General features: G+C 40.4%; 1 protein-coding gene across 2 annotated transcripts; it reads right to left on the bottom strand.

Moving 5' to 3' along the window:
* Positions 1–9,288: 9,288 nt before the first annotated feature.
* LOC123405811 (subtilisin-chymotrypsin inhibitor CI-1B) lies at positions 9,289–9,879 on the bottom strand. Of its 2 annotated transcripts, none has more exons than XM_045099359.1 (2): positions 9,770–9,879; positions 9,289–9,689 (listed from the first exon to the last, which is right to left on the bottom strand). In XM_045099359.1, the coding sequence occupies exon 2, from the start codon at positions 9,672–9,674 to the stop codon at positions 9,423–9,425; it is 252 nt and encodes an 83-aa protein (XP_044955294.1). In that variant the 5' UTR covers positions 9,675–9,689; positions 9,770–9,879; the 3' UTR covers positions 9,289–9,422. The 2 variants fall into 2 exon arrangements, with proteins under 2 accessions (XP_044955294.1, XP_044955298.1); XM_045099363.1 differs by having other exon boundaries at positions 9,776–9,852.
* Positions 9,880–27,704: the final 17,825 nt, after the last annotated feature.

Genomic DNA, 27,704 nt, shown 5'->3' with positions numbered 1-27,704 from the left:
GGAGGGGCCGGGGGGCTTACTGGCCGGAGTGTTGGCGAGGAGGACAGCGCGGAGGACGGCGCGACGACGAGGAGCACGGCGCGATGGCTAGGAGAACGGCGCGACGGCGAGGAGGACGGAGCGACGGCGAGGAGGACGGCAAGGAGGACGGCGTGGCGGCGAGGAGGACGGCCGACGGCGAGCAGGACGGCGGGCAGCCTGACGGCGTCGGTTAGTTCGTCGCTGTGCCGCGCCGGGCAGGAGAACGAGAGGAAGAAGAAGAGAAATGGACGACTTGGGTTGGAAATTTTCGAAGTCCTGCTTATATAGGTGGATCTATACTCCCGGTGCGTGGCTCGGGCCAGGACTAAAGACCCCCTTTAGTCCCGGGTGGAGCCACGACCCGGGACTAAAGGCCTCTTTTCGGGCAGACCAAGAGGCGGGAAGCAGGGGGTCTTTAGTCCCGGTGCGTGGCTCCAGCCGGGACTAAAGGGTGTCTCTAGTCCCGGGTCGTGGCTCCACCCGGGACTAAAGCCCCTCCTCGGCTGCACGATAAGTTTAGTCCCACCTCGCCCAGCGAGGGGGACTAACACTTTTTTATAAGCCCCGTCGCAGCTTATCCATCGAGCTCCTCTCTAAAGCAGGCTTACGGGCCTAAACTTACTGAAAATTGAAACTATATTTGAAATTGTGGATAAAATTCAATCCGAATTCAAAGTGAATTCAGGTCGAATTTTGTCCATGATTTCTCATATAGTTTCAATTTTTTTTCTATTTTCAAAATTAATTATTTTGACTATCCAAACTATTAACTTATTTTGTTATTTTCAATTAAAAACTATGTTTATTAAAAATTCTTTTTGCAAATTTGAGAATTTGACAAAACTATGATAATGAAAAGTGTTTGAAATTGAATAAATAATTCAAAACTATTTTCTATTTTCATAATTAATAATTTTGACTATCCAAACAATTATCTATTTTGTTATTTTCAATTAAAAGCTATGTTTATTAAAAATTCTTTTTGCATATTTGAGAATTTGACAAAACTATGATAATGAAAAGTGTTTGAAATTGAATAAATAATTATAAACTATTTTCTATTTTCATAATTAATAATTTTGACTATCCAAACTATTATCTATTTTTTTATTTTCAATTAAAAACTATGTTTATTAAAAATTCTTTTTGCATATTTGAGAATTTGACAAAACAATGATAATGAAAAGTGTTTGAAATTGAATAAATAATTCAAAACTATTTTCTATTTTCATAATTAATAATTTTGACTATCCAAACTATTATCTATTTTGTTATTTTCAATTAAAAACTATGTTTATTAAAAATTCCTTTTGCATATTTGAGAATTTGGCAAAACTATGATAATGAAAAGTGTTTCAAATTGAATAAATAATGCAAAACTATTTTCTATTTTCATACTTAATAATTTTGACTATCCAAACTATTATCTATTTTGTTATTTACTTTTTTTTTGAGCTAGTTAACCCTGAAATTGAAAAGCACTACAAATGAACTCTCAAAATGTTGAAAGTTGGCATGCTATCATCATTTCACCCACATAGCATGTGTTAAAAAGTTGAGAGGGCTACGACAAAAATTGGATGCAGTTCGTGTACAAAACTGACAATCTCTCTTGAAGTAGCAGGGTTTCGAACGAGAACTCATCTCTTACAAAGGGATTTCATTTTTTGAACTTATTTGAAGTCTATACTTTTTGTGTGTTCAAAATGCACCATTCAAAGGCACATCACAAAATTTCAACAATTTCTGACTTAATTTGGTATATTTCGTGCATTTACTTTTTTTTGAGCTAGTTGACCCTGAAATTGAAAAGCACTACAAATGAACTCTGAAAATGTTGAAATTTGGCATGCTATCATCATTTCACCCACATATCATGTGTTAAAAAGTTGAGAGGGCTATGACAAAAACTGGATGCAGTTCGTGTACAAAACTGACAATCTCTCTCGAAGTAGCAGGGTTTCAAACGAGAACTCATCTCTTACAAAGGGATTTCATTTTTTTGAACTTATTTGAACTCCATACTTTTTGTGTTTTCAAAATGCACCATTCAAAGGCAAATCACAAAATTTCAACAATTTCTGACTTAATTTGGTATATTTCGTGCATTTACTTTTTTTTGAGCTAGTTGACCCTGAAATTGAAAAGCACTACAAATGAACTCTGAAAATGTTGAAAGTTGGCACACGATCACTATTTCACCCACATAGCATGTGTTAAAAAGTTGAGAGGGCTACGACAAAAACTGGATGCAGTTCATGTACAAAACTGACAATCTATCTCGAAGTAGCAAGGTTTCGAACGAGAACTCATCTCTTACAAAGGGATTTCATTTTTTTGAACTTATTTGAACTCCATACTTTTTGTGTGTTCAAAATGCACCATTCAAAGACACATCACAAAATTTGAACAATTTCTGACTTCTTTTGGTATATTTCGTGCATTTACTTATTTTTTTGAGCTAGTTGACCCTGAAATTGAAAAGCACTACAAATGAACTCTGAAAATGTTGAAAGTTGGCATGCTATCATCATTTCACCCACATAGCATGTGTTAAAAAGTTGAGAGGGCTACGACAAAAATTGGATGCAGTTCGTGTACAAAACTGACAATCTCTCTTGAAGTAGCAGGGTTTCGAACGAGAACTCATCTCTTACAAAGGGATTTCATTTTTTGAACTTATTTGAAGTCTATACTTTTTGTGTGTTCAAAATGCACCATTCAAAGGCACATCACAAAATTTCAACAATTTCTGACTTAATTTGGTATATTTCGTGCATTTACTTTTTTTTGAGCTAGTTGACCCTGAAATTGAAAAGCACTACAAATGAACTCTGAAAATGTTGAAATTTGGCATGCTATCATCATTTCACCCACATATCATGTGTTAAAAAGTTGAGAGGGCTATGACAAAAACTGGATGCAGTTCGTGTACAAAACTGACAATCTCTCTCGAAGTAGCAGGGTTTCAAACGAGAACTCATCTCTTACAAAGGGATTTCATTTTTTTGAACTTATTTGAACTCCATACTTTTTGTGTTTTCAAAATGCACCATTCAAAGGCAAATCACAAAATTTCAACAATTTCTGACTTAATTTGGTATATTTCGTGCATTTACTTTTTTTTGAGCTAGTTGACCCTGAAATTGAAAAGCACTACAAATGAACTCTGAAAATGTTGAAAGTTGGCACACGATCACTATTTCACCCACATAGCATGTGTTAAAAAGTTGAGAGGGCTACGACAAAAACTGGATGCAGTTCATGTACAAAACTGACAATCTATCTCGAAGTAGCAAGGTTTCGAACGAGAACTCATCTCTTACAAAGGGATTTCATTTTTTTGAACTTATTTGAACTCCATACTTTTTGTGTGTTCAAAATGCACCATTCAAAGACACATCACAAAATTTGAACAATTTCTGACTTCTTTTGGTATATTTCGTGCATTTACTTATTTTTTTGAGCTAGTTGACCCTGAAATTGAAAAGCACTATAAATGAACTCTGAAAATGTTGAAAGTTGGCATGCTATCATCATTTCAACCACATAGCATGTGTTAAAAAGTTGAGAGGGCTACGAAAAAAACTGGATATAGTTCGTGTACAAAACTGACAATCTCTCTCGAAGTAGCAGGGTTTCGAACGAGAACTCATCTCTTACAAAGGGATTTCATTTTTTTGAACTTATTTGAACTCCATACTTTTTGTGTGTTGAAAATGCACCATTCAAAGGCACATCACGAAATTTCAACAATTTCTGACTTCATTTGGTATATTTCGTGCATTTACTTATTTGTTTTGAGCTAGTTGACCCTGAAATTGAAAAGCACTACAAATGAACTCTGAAAATGTTGAAAGTTGGCATGTTATCATCATTTCACCCACATAGCATGTGTTAAAAAGTTGAGAGGGCTACGACAAAAACTGGATGCAGTTCGTGTACAAAACTGAGAATCTCTCTCGAAGTAGCACGGTTTCGAACGAGAACTCATCTCTTACAAAGGGATTTCATTTTTTTGAACTTATTTGAACTCCATACTTTTTGTGTGTTCAAAATGCACCATTCGAAGGCACATCACAAAAATTCAACAATTTCTGACTTCATTTGGTATATTTCGTGCAGTTACTTATTTTTTTGAGCTAGTTGACCCTGAAATTGAAAATCACTACAAATGAACTCTAAAAATGTTGAAAGTTGGCATGCTATCATCATTTCAACCACATAGCATGTGTTAAAAAGTTGAGAGGACTACGAAAAAAACTGGATGCAGTTCGTGTACAAAACTGACAATCTCTCTCGAAGTAGCAGGGTTTCGAACGAGAACTCATCTCTTACAAAAGGATTTCATTTTTTTGAACTTATTTGAACGCCATACTTTTTGTGTGTTCAAAATGCACCATTCGAAGGCACATCACAAAATTCAACAATTTCTAACTTCATTTGGTATATTTCGTGCATTTACTTATTTTTTTTGAGCTAGTTAACCCTGAAATTGAAAAGCACTACAAATGAACTCTGAAAATGTTGAAAGTTGGCATGCTATCATCATTTCACCCACATAGCAAGTGTTAAAAAGTTGAGAGGGCTACGACAAAAACTGGATGCAGTTCGTGTACAAAACTGACAATCTCTCTCAAAGTAGCAAGGTTTCGAACGAGAACTCATTTCTTACAAAGGGATTTCATTTTTTTGAACTTATTTGAACTACATGCTTTTTGTGTGTTCAAAATGCACCATTCAAAGGCACATCACAAAATTTCAACAATTTATGACTTCATTTGGTATATTTCGTGCATTTACTTATTTTTTTGAGCTAGTTGACCCTAAAATTGAAAAGCACTACAAATGAACTCTGAAAACGTTGAAAGTTGGCATGCTATCATCATTTCACCCACATAGCATGTGTTAAAAAGTTGAGAGGGCTACGACAAAAACTGGATGCAGTTCGTGTACAAAACTGACAATCTCTCTCGAAGTAGCAGGGTTTCGAACGAGAACTCATCTCTTACAAAGGGATTTCATTTTTTTGAACTTATTTGAACTCCATACTTTTTGTGTGTTCAAAATGCACCATTCAAAGTCAAATCACGAAATTTCAACAATTTCTAACTTCGTTTGGTATTCTTCGTGCATTTACTTATTTTTTTTGAGCTAGTTGACCCTGAAATTGAAAAGCACTACAAATAAACTTTGAAAATGTTGAAAGTTGGCATACTATCATCATTTCACCCACATGGCATGTGTTAAAAAGTTGAGAGGGCTACGACAAAAACTGGATGCAGTTCGTGTACAAAACTGACAATCTCTCTCGAAGTAGCAGGATTTCGAACGAGAACTCATCTCTTACAAAGGGATTTCATTTTTTTGAACTTATTTGAACTCCATACTTTTTGTGTGTTCAAAATGCACCATTCAAAGGCACATCACAAAATGGACAATATCTCTCGAAGTAGAAGCGCCTCCCACAATAAGAGACGACATTCTTCTTCTCTCATATATGGTGGACACTAGCTCACCTGATTTTTCAACTGTCGATGATGGTCGCTACTCCTACTTCCCCTAGTGCATAACCAATATCTAGCACAAGGAGAAGAAGGAGAAGCGACCCCCACATCAAAAGTGGTTCCGCAGCACGCCACGTGGTTCCGCTGCACGCCACGTGGGACTAATGGTCTTTCATTTTTAAATGATTGTTTTAATCAAAAACAGATCTGTTACAAAAGGGATTTCATTTTTTAAACTTATTTGAACTGAAGACTTTTTGTATATATATGTGGTCGAAATGCATGATACCATGAAGTTAGAAAGGGCTAAACCATTCAAAAGTAGCCAATGAAGTTAGAAAGGGCTAAACCATTCAAATTTGGAAACTATAATGGCACAAACAGAAACTAGACGTATATAAATTGGTCCAAGAAGTACATGATACTAGTCCAAACAGTACATAATAATAGCTACCATAGATATATATACAAGTGTTCGACGTTCAGAACACTACTCGTCTGAATCATCTAAATCAGAATGTCCACGTTCCTCGAGGTGACGCTGGCCATAGTTGACAACTCGAATCTTGCGGTACAACTCGTATGAAACGTATGCATCTTTTGCTGCATACTCAATGTTGATATCATCAAGTGGGCCCTTCTCCCAAAGTTTGTGCTGATACTTTGGGAAACTGGTCTTCATATCACCATATGACTCGTCGATCAAGGCAACTGCCATATGATCCGTCGAAGTCCTGTCATGTCGAAACCTGGATATCGTTTGGAGATCAACGAGGCAACCAGCTGGTATCTCAATACCGAAGCTGTGCCTCATCTTCAGCTTGTCGTTCCTTATGTCAACGGAAGCAAAAGTGATGCCGCTGCAAAGGAACTCCATGAGTTCTGGACAATGCTTGTCACTCCTGCAACAGAAACAAATTAAAATGGAACAAATGTTACATACTGCTGCAATAAGGAAACATGTTTCACTACAACTAAAGAGAAACTTATCTTTAGGATTCAAATAGAACATATGCAATGGAACCTAGAGAGATCACTATAGCTATCCAATGGAACCTAGAGAGATCACTAGCTATATGCAATTTTCATGACTATGACATATCATATTGCTATCCAATGGAACCTAGAGAGATCACTAGCTATATTCAATTTTCATAACCTTGCATCAAAGAACACCGCATAAAATTGTATCACTACAACTATGATTTCAATGGAACATATTGAACCAATCAGATTTTTCAGATTGTGGAACACTATTCCAATCAGATTGTGTTCCCCTCAACTAATCAAAATTGTTTCACTACAACTATTTGAAGGGAACCAACTATGATTCCAATGGAACATATTAAACACTAGTTGATTCTAATACGATTTTTCAGATTGTGGAACACTATTCCAATCAGATTGTGCTCCCCTTCAACTAATCAAAATTGTTTCACTACAACTATTTGAAGGGAACCAACTATGATTCCAATGGAACATATTAAACACTAGTTGATTCTAATACGATTTTTCAGATTATGGAACACTATTCCAATCAGATTGTGCTCCCCTTCAACTAATCAAAATTGTTTCACTACAACTATTTGAAGGGAACCAACTATGATTCCAATGGAACATATTAAACACTAGTTAATTCTAATACGATTTTTTAGATTATGGAACACTATTCCAATTAGATTGTGCTCCCCTTCAACTAATCAAAATTGTTTCACTACAACTATTTGAAGGGAACCAACTATGATTCCAATGGAACATATTAAACACTAGTTGATTCTAATATGATTTTTCAGATTATGGAACACTATTCCAATTAGATTGTGATCCCCTTCAACTAATAAAAATTGTTTCACTACAACTATTTGAAGGGAACCAACTATGAGTGAAACAAATAAACTTACAATGTCATTATCTTGGATCAAAGAAAGCCTCAAAACTTACCTCGCCCATTGGAAGATCAAGACATGGCTTGCGAAGCATATTTGGATGACGGCAACACCGCGTTGATCGGCCGTGTACTCCAGATCAAGCCCGAAGAACTTCTCATGATCCTCTGCGTTGTCAAACCATCGTTCCTTCAACTGTTGAAGAAAAAACGGCACCTCCCTGCTCAGGTTCGTGTACACGACACGGAGCTTGGTCGTGCCATGTGCGAGCACCTCACGAAAGATAGTTGTCATGGTGGAAGAACAGAGGAGAAGAACAGAGGAGAAGAACAGAGGAGAAGAACAGAGAGGGCGACGCGAGAGAGAAGAAGAACAGAGAAATGGCGACTGTACGCTTCGGTTCGTGCTTTTCATCGCCCGAAACGACGCAGGATGCAAACCGTTTGGGTCTTTAATCCCGGGTTGAGCCACCAACCGGGACTAAAGAGGTATACCAAACGGTTGCCACCACTACGGCAGGCCACGTGTTAGGCCTTTAGTTCCGGGTTGAGCCACCAACCGGGACTAAAGAGGTATACCAACGGTCGCCACCACTACGGCAGGCCACGTGTTAGTCCTTTAGTCCCGGGTTAAGCCACCAACCGGGACTAAAGGGGGATACGAACGGTTGCCACCACCACTGTCCGTCGCGTAGCCCTTTAGTCCCGGTTTGGGACACGAACCGGGACTAAAGGCTCCTTACGGGCCGGGACTAAAGCCTCGAGGGAGGCATTGAGAATTGGGGCGACGTGGCCGGGCCTTTAGTCCCGGCCCAGAGGCAGGCCGGGACTAAATGATCCAGGCCAAAGGCCCGTTTTCTACTAGTGTAATAACATTTCCTTCTCCATGCAGAACAAATAACACAATTTTTTAGAAACCCTACATAATGTGTATGAGAAATTTTCAATAACATTTCCTTCTCCATGCATAACAATAAATTTTCAATCGTGATTAGTTCATCCCCTCAATCTTCAACTGAGTACCATGGTGAAGATGGATGTGGACCTGCATAATGTGTATGAGAAACACCGATGTTTGTATTAAAAAAATTCAACACGTAGCATCGCGTGTGATGTGACCGGCGTGCCATTTCTCGTCATTCATGGTGTTTCTGGCGAAAAAGAACTTTACCACGAATCTCTATTTGTACTAATCTGAGCACAAGGGACGATTTTAGGTGCCAAATGTAGCATTTGGGAGATGATGTACTAAAATAAATGAAGTGGGCAAGTTGACGTATCAATGGCGCATTTATCTCCGGGGGCAGATGAACCTGAGGGTCCTGATGCGTTAATTATATGGGATGTGCTAGCACGATGACCTGCGTTAGACTTAACCACCTATGCTAGGAAAGCCAGGTGAAAATATGTCTTTGTACAATGCAATTCTGGCTTAAATACGATTGGTAAATCACAATGAGTATGTTGGTGGTTTTGTTTGCATAAAGAATGTAGGCGACTCCGGTAGGAATGGTGATGACATGGCTGAAGGGAGTCCTAGGAAAATCATGTAGTGGGAGCAGCTATTTAGGTATAGAAGCTAAGATATAATATTGTAAATTGTAAAATATTCATCAAGAATGAGTAGGATGCAAAATGTGTTTTAAAGGCGGATTTTTTTCATGCATCGTTGAATGGTAAGAAATTGGAGTTAATGCAAATCAACTATTTAAGTTTACAGGATTCCTCGGGCAACATGATAAAATGACCACCTAAAAATTACCTATTAATTAAACCATAGATTTAACATAGTTACTCACCTGTTGTGCGCCAGGTCTCATTCCATGTCTGGTAAGAGTAAAACTATATGAAACCAAAATTACGTCCATGGTATGCTGATGTTCAACATGTCTTTATTCCTCCATAATATAAGTATACCATACAGAAAGTTATTCCATGATATGCTGATACTAAGCATGTCTTTATTTCACCATTACATAGTTATTTATTATCCATGCACGATAATATTGTTAGCCAACCGTAGGGGTCCTGGCGACGGCAACGAGAATGAAGATACGGTTGGGATTGAAGTCCAGGGGGACCATCGCATCGACCGGGATGACCTCTATCTGGGCATCGGGCTTGTCCCGGAGAATGATCTCTTTGGCCTTCTCCGCGGACATCCCTACCACCTCCGGCCATGATCTTTTAGCACCGCTGGCTCCGATGCTCCCTTCGGTAGGCTCCGGGTACTTCGGTACACTTCCCTCCATGGAACGCATGTTCTTCAATTAACTCTAGGACCAACATAATTACAACATTAATAATATAATCCTTAAAAAATGGGATAACAAAAGAACGATCATGTGTTACACACATTCACCCGAAGAATTATTTAGATGTCCTCTCTGCGTAAGAAGATGTTGATGGTATAGCATCTACTTGTGGATCTTATTTATACTAGGCAGTTAACTAACTTGAGAAGTACACCATAGTGTACACACCAAGTAATCATCACATGGTGTGCAGCAACATGACATTATATCATGCTCAATTTTGTCTTGATAAGCATGATTGACGTGGCTACACATCACTAGATAAAGTGATGCTTATCTATCGTAAACAAAGAAATAGGTAACTGATGAAAATCCAAATGTATATGTGCATCCATGTTTGTCATCATTTAATCTCTTAATAGAAGATGCATGACGTGCCCTAGTTTTTCTTGGGGACGAGACACAACATGTACTTAATTACCAGGAAAGCAACGAAACAGGTTGACATATGGAAAATGTACAGAAAATTTTAGCAAAAAAGAAAAGAGAAAATGTACAGAAAATGGCAAGAGAAAACGTGTTAACGCAAGGATTATAAACTTCATGAATTCACGTCATGGATGGTTCAAGGTGAAAAGATATCACATTTCATATGTATCATTAAAAATAAATTTGTGTTATCTATTTGGGTGCATATCTGTAGATGAACTGATGCTTATTTGTAAAGCAGAAGTGTGCTAAGCTGCACCATCAATGTCATTAAAAAGTCCGTTAATGAGATCGAATGGCTACAGTCCTCCTCTTTTTTAACAAAGAAAAAATCCCAAGAAGTAGAACAACACATCCATACTGAAAATAAATTTTTTATGAGATGCGAAAGGCAATAAATAAGAAACAAACACAATTTGACAGAGATACAAGTCTAACATAAAAAAATGCAAAACAAGATACAAAAATAAAGGGAAAATAATGAATCCATGGGTGCATTAGGGTAGGCTTGATTCGATTATAAATTGTAAAACATTGTCAACAAATCCATATAACTTCCCGTGTGGTAAGACGAGCGCAGTAAAATTGATAAATAATGTTACTTAGTTTTTCTTATACAATCAATAAACACAAGCGGTTGTTGTGACATTATTCAAAAAAATATAAAAAAATTGTAGCATGTGTCTGATAATATATTTGAATCTGTATGACGAAGCATCATGATAACTACATTATGAACATCCTGTTAAATTCCTCTATTACATCATCATCATGGTGTACCACATAGTCTGGAACGTACCACACTTCAGAAAACACTATTTTTTGTGTTTTGATTGGTGAAAGGGAATAAAAAGCGAGGAAATAAATCACTCACATTTACGAAAAAAACTACAATATCATGAACAATGATTATGTATGATCTTGATACAAACATGAAAAACATAAGGATGCCGCATAGTATTTATTCTCGTTGTCCTATGCAACCTCGCCATATGTACTGCAAAAAACAAAGTTCATAAGAAAGAAAAATAAAATTATCTTCTTTAGTTGTTTTCATTTATAATATACTGATTTAACCAAATGAAAATAATTTTCAAAACAGTAAATAGTGGTCTATGTGAAATAATGGCTGAATAAGCATTAGCTCGCTACAACGCGCTACCTAGATCTAAATATGTTGCTAAACGGCACAGAGTGATGCGCCACAAACCTCTTTTGTCAAGAATTGATCAAGAATGCACATATATAATAATATTTCCTTCTGCATGCAGAACAAATAACACATTTGTTTAGAAACCCTACAGGGGACGATAATTTTTTCACTCTTGATTATTTCATCCCCTCCATCTTCAACTGGGTACGATGTGCTGGAATTTTGTGTATATATGAGGCAGCTCAATATGTAATTTCAGAAATTCCTAATAAATCCTAAAGGCCCACGCAGCCTATTTGTGCAAGGCAAGAGGTGGAAATGTTTAGTCCCACATCGCTAATTTAGTGAAAGTTGGACCTCCCTATAAGGGAGGATGTTTTCACACATGTATGAGCTTGAGAACAAGAGAGACATACACGCGCGCTCCTCGTCACGACGCGCCGCGGGTTGCGGGAATGAGCCGAGCCGAACTAAATTTTCTCACACTGCAGTTTCGAGGCTGCGTCTGTTCGCTTCACATCCCGCCGCTGGCCTCTCGTCTCCTTCTCCTGCGCCTATAAAAGAGAGGTCGCTCCTCTCCAGAGATACAACGCATTCTCTGTGCTGCTGCTACGTTCTTCCTCATCCCGTCCTGCGGCGTGCACCGTTCGTCGGGACAGTAGGCCTCCGAAACTCTGTCTCTTCGAGTCCTGTACGGGAGAAGGGCGATAAGGTTTTTGGGGAGCGCTCAGCGCGACTACTGGCTTCCATCACGGACTCCGACGATCTCTTCCCGAACGACGACTTCTTCCCCGACGTCGACCACCTCTTCGGTACTATGGCCAACACCAATGCTCCTGCTGCTGCAACTCAGTACGTACTTCTGTGCTTCTTCTTTGAATTCCTATCACACCTTTTTGCTATAGTTTCTCTGCTAGATATGTTCCGTTTCTACTCATTACTCCATATGATATCTTATCTTTGTAAAACGGTTTTACATATGCTCTTTTCTGGATCCTACGTGCGCATGTCTTGTGTCTTCTCATCTCTATATAGCTTGCCTTCTTTCGTTGTTGTTATATTGTTTATGTTTTTCCTAGTTTTTCTTGTAATAAAATCCTATGGTAAATTGCTCATATTTCCAACAATCCAAAAACCTTATTATAGGCAATTTACCCCGAGTGGTTTTGCTGACTCCATGAGGCCTCCTATGTTTGAGGGTGTTCACTACAAGAGGTGGCGCGTGAGAGCTGTTCTATGGTTTCAAACCATGAGCTGCTATGACGCCACTCTTGGCAAACCTGAAGGAGATCATGATGCTCAACATGAGGTAGCTTTTCAGAAAATGGATACCTTGTTTAAGGCTGCTCTCTTGAGCGTTCTTGGTGAGAACATAGTTGATGCTTATGCGTCAATTGATAATGGAAAAGATATGTGGGATGTTCTCGAGACCAAGTTTGGGGTCTCGGATGCTGGCACTGAGTTGTACATCATGGAACAATTCTATGATTACAGGATGACTCAAGAGCGCTCCGTGGTTGAGCAAGCTCACGAAATACAGTCATTTGCAAGAGAACTTGAGCACTTCAATTGCATGCTACCGGACAAATTTGTTGCCGGAGGCATCATAACTAAACTTCCTCCTTCATGGAGGAACTTTGCTACCTTAATGAAGCATAAGAGACAGGAGTTTTCCGTTCCGGATCTCATAGGTACTCTTGATGTGGAAGAAAAGGCGAGAGCAAAAGACACACGTGCTCGAGCTATTGAGGGAGGTTCTAGTGCCAATCTGGTACAGAAGAAAAACTTCCAGCCCCACAATTTCAAGAACAAGGGCAAGTTCGATGGTAAAGCAAAGTTTGATGGAAAAAACAAGGCTGTGCAGCACACCAACTTCAAGAAGAAGAATGACAAGAAGAAAGGTGTTTGTCATGTGTGCGGAGATCCTGATCATTGGGCACCTAACTGCCCTAATCGTTATGACAAGCGTCAACATGGGAAAGGCGGCAAGTGTGCTAATGTCGTTATTGCTGACACTGACGTGGAGGATGTTGGGTATGGTATATTACCCACTATTCTTTCAGTATGTCAGTTTCCTGATTGGTTAATTGACACGGGTGCTAATGTGCATATATGCGGTGATATTTCCATGTTTTCATCTTATCAGTCCGCAGGGACTTCCACCGTCCTGATGGGCAACGGTTCACGTGCTTCTGTTCGTGGTGTTGGCACGGTCGATCTGAAGTTTACTTCGGGAAAAGTCGTGCGGGTGAAGAACGTGCATTATGTCCCCTCCGTCAATAAAAATCTTGTTAGCGGATCTCTTTTGTGTAGAGATGGCTACAAGCTTGTCTTTGAGTCTAATAAATTTGTAATATCCAAGTATGGAACTTTTGTTGGTAAGGGCTACGAGTCAGGAGGCCTGTTTCGTTTATCCTTGGCAGACGTTTGCAATAAAGTTGTTAATCATGTTTACAACAATAGTGAATCAAATGTGTGGCATTCACGTCTTTGTCATGTTAACTTTGGTTGCATGCCGCGACTAGTCAAATTGAACTTAATCCTTAGCTTTAACACCGTCAAGGGATCTAAGTGTCAAGTTTGTGTGCAAGCCAAACAACCTCGTAAGTCTCACACGACTGCCGAAACGAGGAATCTTGCACCACTAAAACTCATACATTCAGATCTATGTGAAATGAATGGTATTTTGACAAAAGGTGGAAAGAAATATTTCATGACACTAATTGATGACTCCACTAGATATTGCCGAGTGTATCTTTTGAAATCTAAGGATGAGGCTTTGAACTTTTTCAAGATCTGTAAAGCTGAAGTAGAAAACCAACTTGATCGAAAGATCAAGAGGCTTAGGTCCGATCGTGGTGGAGAGTATTTCTCAAATGAATTTGATTCCTTTCGTGCGGAACATGGTATAGTCCATGAGAGGACGCCTCCCTATTCACCTCAATCAAATGGGATAGCCGAAAGAAAGAACTTTACTCTAACTGATTTGGTTAACGCCATGTTAGACACATCGGGTCTCTCCAAGGCATGGTGGGGGAGGCGATATTGACTGCATGTCATGTCCTAAATCGAGTTCCCACAAAGAACAAAGCGATAACTCCATTCGAGGAATGGGAAAAGAAAAGGTTAAAACTCTCTTATCTATGAACCTGGGGTTGTTTGGCAAAAGTCAATGTGCCAATCCCAAAGAAGCGCAAGCTAGGACCAAAAACTGTGGATTGTGTTTTTCTGGGATATGCTTTTCATAGCATTGGATATAGATTCTTGGTTGTAAAATCTGAGGTATCTCACATGCATGTCGGTACAATCATGGAGTCCAATGATGCGACTTTCTTCGAAGATATCTTTCCCATGAAGGATATATCTACCTCATCTAATCAGAAGATGCCTAATTCATCAAACCATGAATTAGTTACATCTACTGAACCTATCATTTCGATGGAACACTTTGAAAATATTGTGGAGGAGAACAATGAAGTTCCTACCAGGAGCAAGAGACAGAGGACTGCAAAGTCCTTTGGTGATGATTTTCTTGTATATCTCATAGATGACACTCCCAGTTCTATTTTAGAGGCCTATGCGTCTGAAGATGCTGACTACTGGAAGGAGGCAGTCCGTAGTGAGATGGATTCCATCTTGGCAAATGAAACTTGGGAGATCACTGATCGTCCTTATGGGTGCAAACCTATAGGATGCAAATGGGTATTCAAGAAGAAGCTTAGGCCTGATGGTACTATCGAAAAGTACAAGGCACGGATCGTGGCGAAGGGTTATACCCAGAAGGAAGGTGAAGACTTCTTTGATACTTACTCACCCGTGGCTCAACTGACCACTATTCGAGTACTACTTTCACTAGCCGCCTCACATGGTCTTCTCGTTCATCAAATGGATGTTAAGACTGCTTTCCTAAATGGAGAGTTGGATGAGGAAATTTACATGGAACAACCAGATGGGTTTGTAGTACATGGTCAGGAAGGGAAAGTATGCAAGTTGCTGAAATCTCTATATGGACTTAAGCAAGCACCAAAGCAGTGGCATGAGAAATTTGAAAGAACTCTAACTACTGCAGGCTTTGTAGTAAACGAAGCTAATAAATGTGTGTACTATCGCCATGGTGGGGGCGAGGGAGTTATCCTTTGCTTGTATGTTGATGACATACTGATTTTGGAACAAATCTGAATGTTATTAAAGAGGTCAAGGATTTCCTATCTCGATGTTTTGAGATGAAGGATTTAGGAGTGGCTGATGTCATTCTGAACATCAAGTTGTTGAGAGACGAAGATGGTGGGATTACATTGCGTCAATCTCATTATGTGGAAAAGATCTTGAGTCGCTTTGGGTATAGTGACTGCAAGTCCTCTCCCACACCATATGATGCGAGCGTGCTGCTTAGAAAGAATCGAAGACTTGCTAGAGATCAATTGAAATATTCTCAGATTATTGGCTCGCTTATGTACTTAGCTAGTGCTACAAGACCTGACATCTCTTTTGCTGTTAGCAAACTGAGTCGGTTTGTCTCAAAACCAGGAGATGTGCATTGGAAAGCTCTAGAGAGAGTTTTGCGTTATTTGAAAGGCACTGCAAATTATGGAATTCACTATACTGGAAACCCAAAGGTGCTTGAAGGGTATAGTGATTCAAATTGGATCTCTGATGCTGATGAGATAAAAGCCACTAGCGGATATGTATTCACTCTTGGAGGTGGCGCTGTTTCTTGGAAGTCTTGCAAGCAAACGATCTTAATAAGGTCAACAATGGAAGCAGAACTCACAACACTGGATACAGCTTCGGTCGAAGCAGATTGGCTTCGTCGGCTCTTGAGTGACTTGCCGGTTGTTGAGAAACCAGTACCTGGAATCCTTATGAACTGCGACAATCAAACTGTGATCACGAAAGTGAGAAGCTCTAAGGATAACATGAAGTCATCAAGACACATACAGAGAAGGTTAAAATCTGTCAGGAAAATGAGAAACTCCGGAGTTATTGCATTGGACTATATCCAAACATCTAAAAATCTGGCAGATCCTTTTACTAAGGGTCTATCACGTAATGTGATAGATAATGCATCGAGGGAGATGGGTATGAGACCCACAATTTGAGTTGTTCACAGTGGTAACCTATTCTTTGTGATCGGAGATCCCGTGAATTAGATGTGGAAGACAAGTTGTTGGTCAACTGAGAGGAAAGTATCCTTATCATTAATGATACCACTCCATGAAGATGCAATACTTTCCTGAACTGCATGGCAGGTTGATATACATCTTAATATGTTCTAAGTTGTTTACTGAAGCAGAGATGTTGTCCTGCAGAACATCTTTTGAAGAACATACCTATATGAGTCAGATTGTTAAACGTCACAATCTATGAGAGTAGGGTGCTCTCTAGTATACTCACGAAAGGTCTCGGAGTATGACGCATAAGCTCCATTCGCGGGGAAGTCCCACGACAGCCTAGTATCGGTCAAGGATCTGTGTGAAGCTAGATTCGCAGAAAACTTGCAGTTCAAGGCCTAGTCCACTGTTCAAGTTGCTTACTAGTGTAGCATAGATTTCTAGGTGGAACTTCAACTTAACAGTCTCCACTGTAGTATCGGTATATAAAACAGTGTTTTGGAACCAAAAGCAAATTTTGTGTGCCTCTGGGATCTGGTGGGGGATTGCTGGAATTTTGTGTATATATGAGCCAGCCCAATATGTAATTTCAGAAATTCCTAATAAATCCTAGAGGCCCACGCAGCCCATTTGTGCAAGGCAAGAGGTGGAAATGTTTAGTCCCATATCGCTAGTTTAGTGGGAGTTGGACCTCCTTATAAGGGAGGATGTTTTCACACATGTATGAGCTTGAGAACAAGAGAGACATACACGCGCGCTCCTCCTCCTCCGCCGCCCGCCTTGTCACGACGCGCCGCGGGTTGCGGGAATGAGCCGAACTAAATTTTTGCCACGCACGACTGGTATATGAGCGGGAAAAGCTACATCCCGTCGCTGGCCTCTCGTCTCCTTCTCCTGCGCCTATAAAAGAGAGGTCGCTCCTCTCCAGAGATACGATGCATCAGAAGTTCCCACTCGCCACCGGTTCTTCTCTCTGTGCTGCTGCTACGTTCTTCCTCATCCCGTCCTGCGGCGTGCACCGTTCGTCGGGACAGTAGGCCTCCGAAACTCCGTCTCTTCGAGTCCTGTACGGGAGAAGGGCGATAAGGTTTTTGGGGAGCGCTCAGCGCGACTGCTGGCTTCCATCACGGACTCCGACGATCTCTTCCCGAACGACGACTTCTTCCCCGACGTCGACCACCTCTTCGGTACTATGGCCAACGACAACGCCAACAACAATGCTCCTGCTGCTGCAACTCGGTACGTACTTTTGTGCTTCTTTTTTGAATTTCTATCACACCTTTTTGCTATAGTTTCTCTGCTAGATATGTTCCGTTTCTACTCATTACTCCATATGATACCTTATCTTTGTAGAACGGTTTTACATATGCTCTTTTCTGGATCCTACGTGCGCATGTCTTGTGTCTTCTCATCTCTATATAGCTTGCCTTCTTTCTTGTTGTTATATTGGTTATGTCTTTCCTAATTTTTCCTGTAATAAAATCCTATGATAAATTGCTCATATTTCCAACACGATGGTGGAGATGGATGTGGACCTGCGAAATGTGTACGAGAAACACCGATGTTTGTATTTTAAAAATTGCAACACGTAGCATCACACCATTTCTCGTCATTCAAGTTGTTTCTGGCAAAAAAGAACTTTACCACAAATCTCCATTTGTACTAATCTGAACACAAGGGACAATTTTAGGTGCAAAATGTAGCCTTTGGGAGCTGATGTACTAAAATAAGTGAAGTGGACAAGTTGACGTATCAATGGCCCAGTTATCCCCCGGGGAAAACTGGCAATGGTGAAAATATTAGATTCTGGAAAGATACTTGGCTAGGAGCGCAACCTTTGGCTCTCCAGTATCCGCAACTCTATAATATTGCATAGCGAAAACAGACATCCGTTGCGGCAGTGTTACGACAGATTTCTCTCAACATTCAATTTCGTAGAGCCTTGATCGGAAATAGATGGGTTAGATGGTTACATCTAGTCAGAAGGCTAATGGATATTTCCCTGTCTGATTTTCCTGACAGTATACGTTGGAGGTTGACCTCCAATGGTACTTTCTTAGTGAAATCGATGTATGACCATATTATTGATACGTCTCCTATTTCAAAGTGCATGAATATATGGAAGATCAAGGTTCCCCTTAAGATAAAAATCTTCATGTGGTTTGTTCACAAAGGAGTTGTTTTAACTAAGGATAACTTGGCTAAAAGACACTGGAAAGGAAATAAAAGATGTAGCTTCTGTCAGACGCATGAGACGATTAAACACCTCTTTCTGGACTGCCCTATGGCTAAATTATTATGGCGCTCAATCCAAATTACATTCAACATTACCCCGCCTACTAGCATTCACATGTTATTTGGAACGTGGCTGGACGGGGTTAATGTACTTTACGCCAAACTAATTCGAGTTGGAACTTGTGCTATTCTGTGGGCTATATGGAACTGCAGAAATGATCTAGTTTTTAACAGAATGCATTATATTAACTTTTTGCAGGTCATCTTCAGGGCTACCGCCTTGATCCGCATGTGGTCCTTACTCACTCCTGTGGAAACCAGGGAGCCTTTGGTTACTGGGTGTGCCCGATGGGAGATGGTAGCTCAGGTTATCTTTAACCGATATGGATGACGGCATGCTAATAGGATTGGACCATAGTAGTGTATACCGATGGCTTTAGTCGGTATTGGCGTTATGATCGCCGTGTAACTCTTTTTCTTGTTTTTTCCTTTGGTTTTTCGGACTTCTTTGTATTTCGTTCAGACTACTTCTTTCTTAATAAAATGGCTGCATGCATCACTCGATGCAGAGGCCGGGACGATGCCTCCTTTTCGAAAAAAAAATGCCCCGGGGAAGATGTGTTTCGCTTCGGATGAAATGAGACGGGGTGTTGGTTCAGGTGTGAAGCATCTGATGATTGAGTATAGGACCTGTGACATATATGATGAGGCGCGGTGGCATAAGGGTGCGCACAAGGTGACCATGCACTATTAATTGATGTAAGTTACCTTTCTGATACAACCACAATACTCTGCCGCTATTATTATTTCCCACTTAGAGATTTGAGACTCTGGACTTCAATGTCCGTTCAACCAGTTTTATTACATTACTTGGAAAAAATAGATTAGCTCAAAAGTATGTATACTCAGTAACTCAGGTGCTGCTTGCAGTTATTTTTTCTTGTAATGGCATCACCTAAAATATTGGTATGATCGAATTGAGAAAAGTTCTTTCAAAATAGAAGTATATTTTTACTATACAAATTTAGGAATAGCAAGTACTCCCTCTGTTCCTAAATATAAGTTTTTTTAGAGGTTTTACTATGGGACTACATACGAATGTATATAGACATATTTTAGATTGTAGACTCACTCATTTTTCTCCGTATGTAAGTCTCTTAGTGAAATCTCTTAAAAGTCTTATGTTTAGGAACGGAGGGAGTAAGACGGAAATTGGTTGAATCGCAATTTATGAAGTGTCCTGATACCTGATGAAACTGCTATCGAAGTTTGAATACTAATGCAGCAAATCTTTTTGATTAAAAGAGAACGTAGACACTGAAGAAGAAGTTAGCAGATCAGGATTGGAAATCTTGAAGCATGGACCTTGTTTAGGAACTGGTTGTTTTCTTCTGCTATTTTTAAGAAAGAGAATTCTCTCGAAGAAGATGGAAGTTTACCAACAAGAAAACTATGGCGAGGAGCCACTCTTCTGCACCGTTTGTAATACAGAGGTACTCAGCTCCAACCCTATTCAGCAAACAGAATATATCTTACTCTAGGGTCCGAACTTCAGACACATTTTATCCTTTTGTTATACTCGTGGTCGTTCTGAAAAAATGATGCAATGCAAATGCTATGTGTTCCGCTTCTGCTTGTTCAAGGGCCTTCTTAATGACGTGGGATGGACACGCATCCGTAGATTAATTCAGATGGCAATATATATATATAACTGGAGAGAAGGGATCTAGCTAGGCCTGCGATGGCATGTGTACTAACGAACCATTTTAGTATCAGGTTCCCCCCTCCCCCCCTCCCCTGCAAAACTGAAGTTCATGTTCGCAGACCTCACAAAGGTATATGGATTAAAACAAAGATGATGTGTATTTGTCAGTATATACGTATTTTCTTCAAGAAATAACTTTGGAAGACTACTAAGTACAACAACATTTTCTATAAGAAGTACGACAGTTGTATTTGATAGTGTGTTTCTATGACATGCATATGTTGCTTTAATTTGCTCGTCGGTGAACCCCTCACAATTATCTCACAATCTGCTACCTTTTCAGTTTGGTGCACTCTATTGCTTTGTTATGCTCACTGGTGTATTAGATTCAGGTTGGTTCAAGAGAATAATACACACTCCACCATAAAATATCAATGTTTTAAATAGCCGGCTATGCCATTTAGCGGCGGCTTGAGCGGGAGCTATGAAAGGCTATAGCTCCGGTTCGGGCCGGCGTTTGGACCGGCCGCCGGCGTTCCGGACCAGACTGAGCTGCATCGCGGTCCTGTTTTCAAGGACCGGACCGGCAATGGCCGAGCTCGGGCCGGACCGAGAGGACTGCCAGGATCGGCCAAGAAAAGGGCAGAGTGCGCTCTAGAGCTCCGGCGATGGCTGCTCATCGTGGATACATGCTAGAGGAAGCAAAGCTCATCGAGAAGATGTCTAGGACCTTCACAAGAACCATAGGAAGCTAGAGGAACAAATAAGATCACCGGAGGAAGCTCATCGGCGACGAATCTGGCATGACGGTTGACAGACGGAGATGAAAGAGATGATGCCCGATGGGGCAATGTAGGACCTCCCACGTCTATTTCTTTGGGGGAAACGATAGATCCAAGTGGGGCACATCCAATGGACATGGTTTCCGAGGCCAGAGAGTCCATTGGCCACGCGGACGAACGGCCACCGTGGCGGCGGACAGACATGACAACAGTTTCTTGCGCCCCACCACGTCTAGGTCGCCAAGCTCTCGCCATGGGCCAGTCACGCCTCCTCCACGGCCCCGCCATGCTGCGGCACGCCTCAGCCATGCTCCCGCCGTGCCGCCGGCTGAGTTCTTCGGTCGTGTCGGTCGATCCGAGCTTTAACCGGACTGGCCCGAGATTTTTTCGGGCCAGTTTCTAGGGACTGGACCGGCTGGTTTTTTTTGTCGGGCAAGGACCGAGCTAGCTCGGACCGAGCGGGCCACGAGCCGGTCCGAAAGACCCCTCGTGCCGTCCACGGTGAGCTATAGCGGAGCTAAGCCTCATTTAGCGTTTCTCTTAAATCATGAAAAATCGAAACAATTAATATATAATCAGGCACCACATATGACATATACTGCATATACTTTAGGGTGGCCATAGTGGGGGTATCATAGCTAGTAACATAGTTTTGGGACTAGCAAACATAGTGATGTGACAAGTAATTAAGGAAGAGAGAGAGGGTTATAGTAACATAGGTAGATACCGTATCATGTTAAATGCTATGCTACTATGTGTCATGCATGTCAATAAATGAGATCACTTATGATACTAGTTTATGATACTATGCACTATGAAGGTAGTATCATACAATAGTAACATATGCATGATACTACTATATGTTACTCCCCACTATGAGCAGCCTTACATATACACATGTTCGCACATCAAAACGCGAGCACCAAGAGGCATCCTCATTCAAGAACCAAACTTTACATCAATGCATCATATATATCATGAACAAGAACAAAAGATAATGCAGAAGTATGGTTTTGTATAGCGGCTTAGCAGGCTAAATGACTCCAAATTTAGAGCTATAGCGGGAAATAGCGGGCTATGAGCATACTCTAATCTATCATGATATTCTTTTCATACTATGCAATGCTGATTTCAACTGTCCATCCTATGAAGCGCTTGTATGTACTTGGAATGAGCAGCGCCGTATGTTTGTTGGGAAGGAGAAATTGGCTTTGTTTTCATATCCAAGTTGCCTGTTCAAATCAATACAGAAATTGGCTGGTACATAAGAAATTGAAGTATCTTCTTTATGAATGGTCTTCAAGGCACCATGACGCAAGATATACTTTTTCTACCCATATTCTCTTTTCTAAACTGCGGTAATTTTTTGTTCTATGCTACTTCAGTGAAATTAGTGGTGACGAGAAGTGCATCGGACAATGTTGGAATCTCTGACATGGCTACTTGGATTTACCATGATGAGAGGATAAAGGTTGGTATGTCCTAATATTTGCTACTTCAATCTGCACTTTTGAATGATTGCCATCTCATCCTGTAAAAACCATTGGTTGTAACACTCCTGATGGTATGACCTATCCAGCTGTTTTGAACGCATTGATATTATGAAATCGTGTTTGACTTCAAAATGAGCACCAAGAGGTTTATCGATTTTCTCGACCATAATTTAAGAAAATGAGTACCAGGAACTTCTCTTGCCATAATTCAAGAAATGACCAGGATCTTGATCAATTTTCTGTGAATCACTATTTAAACAGCACAAAACAGTCAGAACTAATGGTGGTTTGCTCAGAAGCTGGTGCACTTACTACACAGTGTGGTCTTATATATGTTCATGTTGTATTTTGTTCTTGCACATCTTGAGGGCTGGTATGAAACCAGTCGATTGGTAACAACTGAAGATGGCAACTACAAATAAATTGGACCGGGAACAGAGATCTTGAGGGTCAGTATACAATTCTAGAGTTATAGATAATCAGAACAATTAATATAGAGCAGAACATCATAATGTGTTTTCTTAGTTTTCATATACCAATTTGATGCTTCAGTGCAAACTTTGATGCTTAGCATTGTCAATGACCCTAAATCCGATATTTATTTGCTTGTGAGACATGTTCAACTGAATTTGTCACCATCTGAACCGACCTTTACTCGTGCAGGTGATAAATGAAGGTTTCAGTGAAGTAATCATCCAACTGCAAGCAGAGATGTTCACCATTAATGATGAGGCTTAATTTTCCTAAACAGTCAATGCATTGTTCTTATATCAACTGTCTTCCTCTTAGAGTCCCAACATGGCAAATGAAGCTTGAGCATTCTCTAATGATAAAATGTTAAAGGATTAGGTGGTAGCATGCCCCAACCCGGCCCTATATCTTCAATGGAGCTTGAAGGAAGGCTGACCGGTGTTACATGGTGCTTCTCGGCTTGCATTATGTTTAAATGTTAGTTTATGTTGCAGTAGCATGATGTTAACTTTTCTCTATCTTGCTAGGCATTATATACAGATTTTACGGTCCTTTGTACTTTGATGCATTTGCTGTACATTAATCACTCGTCTGTTCCTGCTATTTGCTACTCATCTGTAGAAGACATTATTCCATAGTTTTTGGAGCAACATGTCACACACTTACAGTTCAGCCCCAAATAGTAATATAAATGGATTTATTTTCATATAAATAAATATAAATATGATTCCAAAACTATTGAATATTTTGCTGTGCCTTTGTGTTGAAAAGGGTACTCAACCGACAAGAATTGTTTATGAGTTTCATTATCTCTAGAATTACAAATATTATTAGAGAGAGAGACAAAGAGAGAGAGAGAGAGAGAGAGAGAGAGAGATGAGGAGGAAGGCAGGGAGAGACAGAGGGGTTTGTGCAGCGTTCTTGATATGATGACTACCAGAGTTGCTCTACGGTCAGTTCTTGAGCTTGTTTTTTGGGGCTTCAAGAATAACCTGCACCTATCCAGCTTGTTATAGAAACCCAATCAAAATTTTCTTTTTAAGAAACCTATGAGTCAAGTACTAACCAGTAAGCTTGTAAAACAAATAAATTTGATTGAATTTTTAAAATAAACTGGATAAGGGGCAACTTATTTCACCATATTCTAGAAACCAACAAAAGAACTGACACGAAAACGACAAGGAGAACCACGAGAAAATATTAATAAGAAACAAAAAAGCAAAACAAAAGCGGAAAGTGAAAACAAAATGAACGCTCAACCGTCAAAAATAAGCAGGAAAAGAATAGAGGAAACAAAGCCTACGGGATCAGTTGCTGCCCTTTTTTCTTATGGAGAACCAAACTACTGCCCATATTTGCCGAAATGGGCCAAACAAGGTGAGCGATTTGGAAGGAAAAGAGGAAACAAAGCCGACGGGGCCAGCCGTTGCCCTTTTTCTTAAGGAGAACCAACTGATGCCCATATTGTCGAAGTGGGCCAAGCAAGGTACAGGATTTGAAAAGAAAAGAGGAAATAAAGCCGGCGGGTCTAGTTGCTGTCCTTTTTTCTTATGGAGAACCAACTGTTGCCCATATCTGGTAATATGTGCCAATCAAGGTGCGCAATTTGAAAAGAAAAGAGGAAACATATCCGACGAGGCCAACTGCCATGATTTTTTCTCAAGGACAACCAACTGCTACCCATATGTGTCGAAATGGGCCAAGCAATTTGCACGATTTGAGCGGTTCATCCTATCCTTTGCCCACAACGAAAGACATAATTTTTCTGAATCTATTGGCTTATAGAAGAACATGCAAATGCCTTTTTAATTGGACATAAATGATCTTAAAAAAGACCACTCGGCCTTGGTCCAATCTGAACTTGGGCATGGGCAGCCTGACCCGGTGACTCGGCCCGAAAAACACGAGCCGGGCCGGCCGGCACTAGTAGAAAACGGGCCTTTGGCCTGGACCATTTAGTCCCGGCCTGCCTCTGAGCCGGGACTAAAGGCCCGGCCACGTCGCCCCAATTCTCAATGCCTTCCTCGAGGCTTTAGTCCCGGCCCGTAAGGAGCCTGTAGTCCCGGTTCGTGTCACAAACCGGGACTAAAGGGCTACGCGGCGGGCAGTGGTGGTGGCAACCGTTCGTATCCCCCTTTAGTCCCGGTTGGTGGCTCAACCCGGGACTAAAGGACTAACACGTGGCCTGCCGTAGTGAGGCGATCGTTGGTATACCTCTTTAGTCCCGGTTGGTGGTTGAACCCGGGACTAAAAGCCTAACACGTGGCCTGCCGTAGTGGTGGCAACCGTTTGGTATACCTCTTTAGTCCCGGTTGGTGGCTCAAACCGGGATTAAAGGCCCAAACGGTTTGCATCCCGCGTCGTTTCGGGCGATGAAAAGCACGAACCGAAGCGTACAGTCGCCATTTCTCTGTTCTTCTTCTCTCTCGCGTCGCCCTCTCTGTTCTTCTTCTCTCTCGCGTCGCCCTCTCTGTTCTTCTCCTCTCTTCTTCCCTTCTCTTCTTCCACCATGCCAACTACCTTTCATGAGGTGGTCGCGCATGGAACGACGAAGCTCCGTGTCGTGTACACGAACCTGAGCACGGAGGTGCCGTTTTTCCTTCAACAGTTGAAGGAACGATGGTTTAACCACGCACCGGATCATGAGAAGTTCTTCGGGCTTGATCTGGAGTACACGGCCGATCAACGCGGTGTTGCCGTCATCCAAATATGCTTCGCAAGCCATGTCTTGATCTTCCAATGGGCGAGGTAAGTTTTGAGGCTTTCTTTGATCCAAGATAATGACATTGTATAAGTTTATTTGTTTCTATCATAGTTGGTTCCCTTCAAATAGTTGTAGTGAAACAATTTTGATTAGTTGAAGGGGAGCACAATCTAATTGGAATAGTGTTCCATAATCTAAAAAAATCGTATTAGAATCAACTAGTGTTTAATATGTTCCATTGGAATCATAGTTGGTTCCCTTCAAATAGTTCTAGTGAAACAATTTTGATTAGTTGAAGGGGAGCACAATCTAATTGGAATAGTGTTCCATAATCTGAAAAATCGTATTAGAATCAACTAGTGTTTAATATGTTCCATTGGAATCATAGTTGGTTCCCTTCAAATAGTTGTAGTGAAACAATTTTCATTACTTGAAGGGGAGCACAATCTGATTGGAATAGTCTTCCATAATCTGAAAAATCGTATTAGAATCAACTAGTGTTTAATATGTTCCATTGGAATCATAGTTGGTTCCCTTCAAATAGTTGTAGTGAAACAATTTTGATTAGTTGAAGGGGAACACAATCTGATTGGAATAGTGTTCCATAATGTGAAAAATCGTATTAGAATCAACTAGTGTTTAATATGTTCCATTGGAATCATAGTTGGTTCGCTTCAAAAAGTTGTAGTGAAACAATTTTGATTAGTTGAAGGGGAACACAATCTGATTGGAATAGTGTTCCATAATCTGAAAAATCGTATTAGAATGAACTAGTGTTTAATATGTTCCATTGGAATCATAGTTGGTTCGCTTCAAATAGTTGTAGTGATCTCTCTAGGTTCCATTGCATATGTTCTATTTGAATCCTAAAGATAAGTTTCTCTTTAGTTGTAGTGAAACATGTTTCCTTATTGCAGCAGTATGTAACATTTGTTCCATTCTAATTTGTTTCTGTTGTAGGAGTGACAAGCATTGTCCTGGACTCATGGAGTTCCTTCGCAGCGGCGTCACTTTTGCTTCCGTTGACATAAGGAACGACAGGCTGAAGATGAGGCACAGCTTCGGTATTGAGATACCAGCTAGTTGCCTCGTTGACCTCCAAACGATACTCAGGCTTCGACATGACAGGACTTCGATGACTCATATGGCAGTTGCCTTGATCGACGAGTCATATGGTGATATGAAGACCAGTTTCCCAAAGTATAGCATGCCAACTTTCAACATTTTCAGAGTTCATTTGTAGTGCTTTTCAATTTCAGGGTAAACTAGCTCAAAAAAATAAGTAAATGCACGAAATATACCAAATGAAGTCAGAAATTGTTGAAATTTTGTGATGTGCCTTTGAATGGTGCATTTTGAACACACAAAAAGTATGGAGTTCAAATAAGTTTAAAAAAATGAAATCCCTTTGTAAGAGATGAGTTCTCGTTCGAAACCATGCTACTTCGAGAGAGATTGTCAGTTTTGTACACGAAGTGCATCCAGTTTTTGTCGTAGCCCTCTCAACTTTTTAACACATGCTATGTGGGTGAAATGATGATAGCATGCCAACTTTCAACATTTTGAGAGTTCATTTGTAGTGCTTTTCAATTTCAGGGTCAACTAGCTCAAAAAAATAAGTAAATGCACGAAATATACCAAATGAAGTCAAAATTGTTGAAATTTTGTGACGTGCCTTTGAATGGTGCATTTTGAACACACGAAAAGTATGGAGTTCAAATAAGTTCAAAAAAAATTAAATCCCTTTGTAAGAGATGAGTTCTCGTTCGAAACCCTGCTACTTCGAGAGAGATTGTCAGTTTTGTACACGAAGTGCATCCAGTTTTTGTTGTAGCCCTCTCAACTTTTTAACACATGCTATGTGGGTGAAATGATGATAGCATGCCAACTTTC

This window comes from Hordeum vulgare, chromosome 1H (assembly GCF_904849725.1).
Source record: "Hordeum vulgare subsp. vulgare chromosome 1H, MorexV3_pseudomolecules_assembly, whole genome shotgun sequence".
Taxonomy (NCBI): domain Eukaryota; kingdom Viridiplantae; phylum Streptophyta; class Magnoliopsida; order Poales; family Poaceae; genus Hordeum; species Hordeum vulgare.
Note: the sequence above shows the minus strand (reverse complement) of the source record. Positions and strands in the feature narration are given on the sequence as shown.

What these genes read in the sequence shown, in the direction of transcription:
- LOC123405811 (XM_045099359.1), bottom strand. Translation starts at nt 9,674, where the DNA reads ATGCGTTCCATGGAGGGAAGTGTACCGAAGTACCCGGAGCCTACCGAA.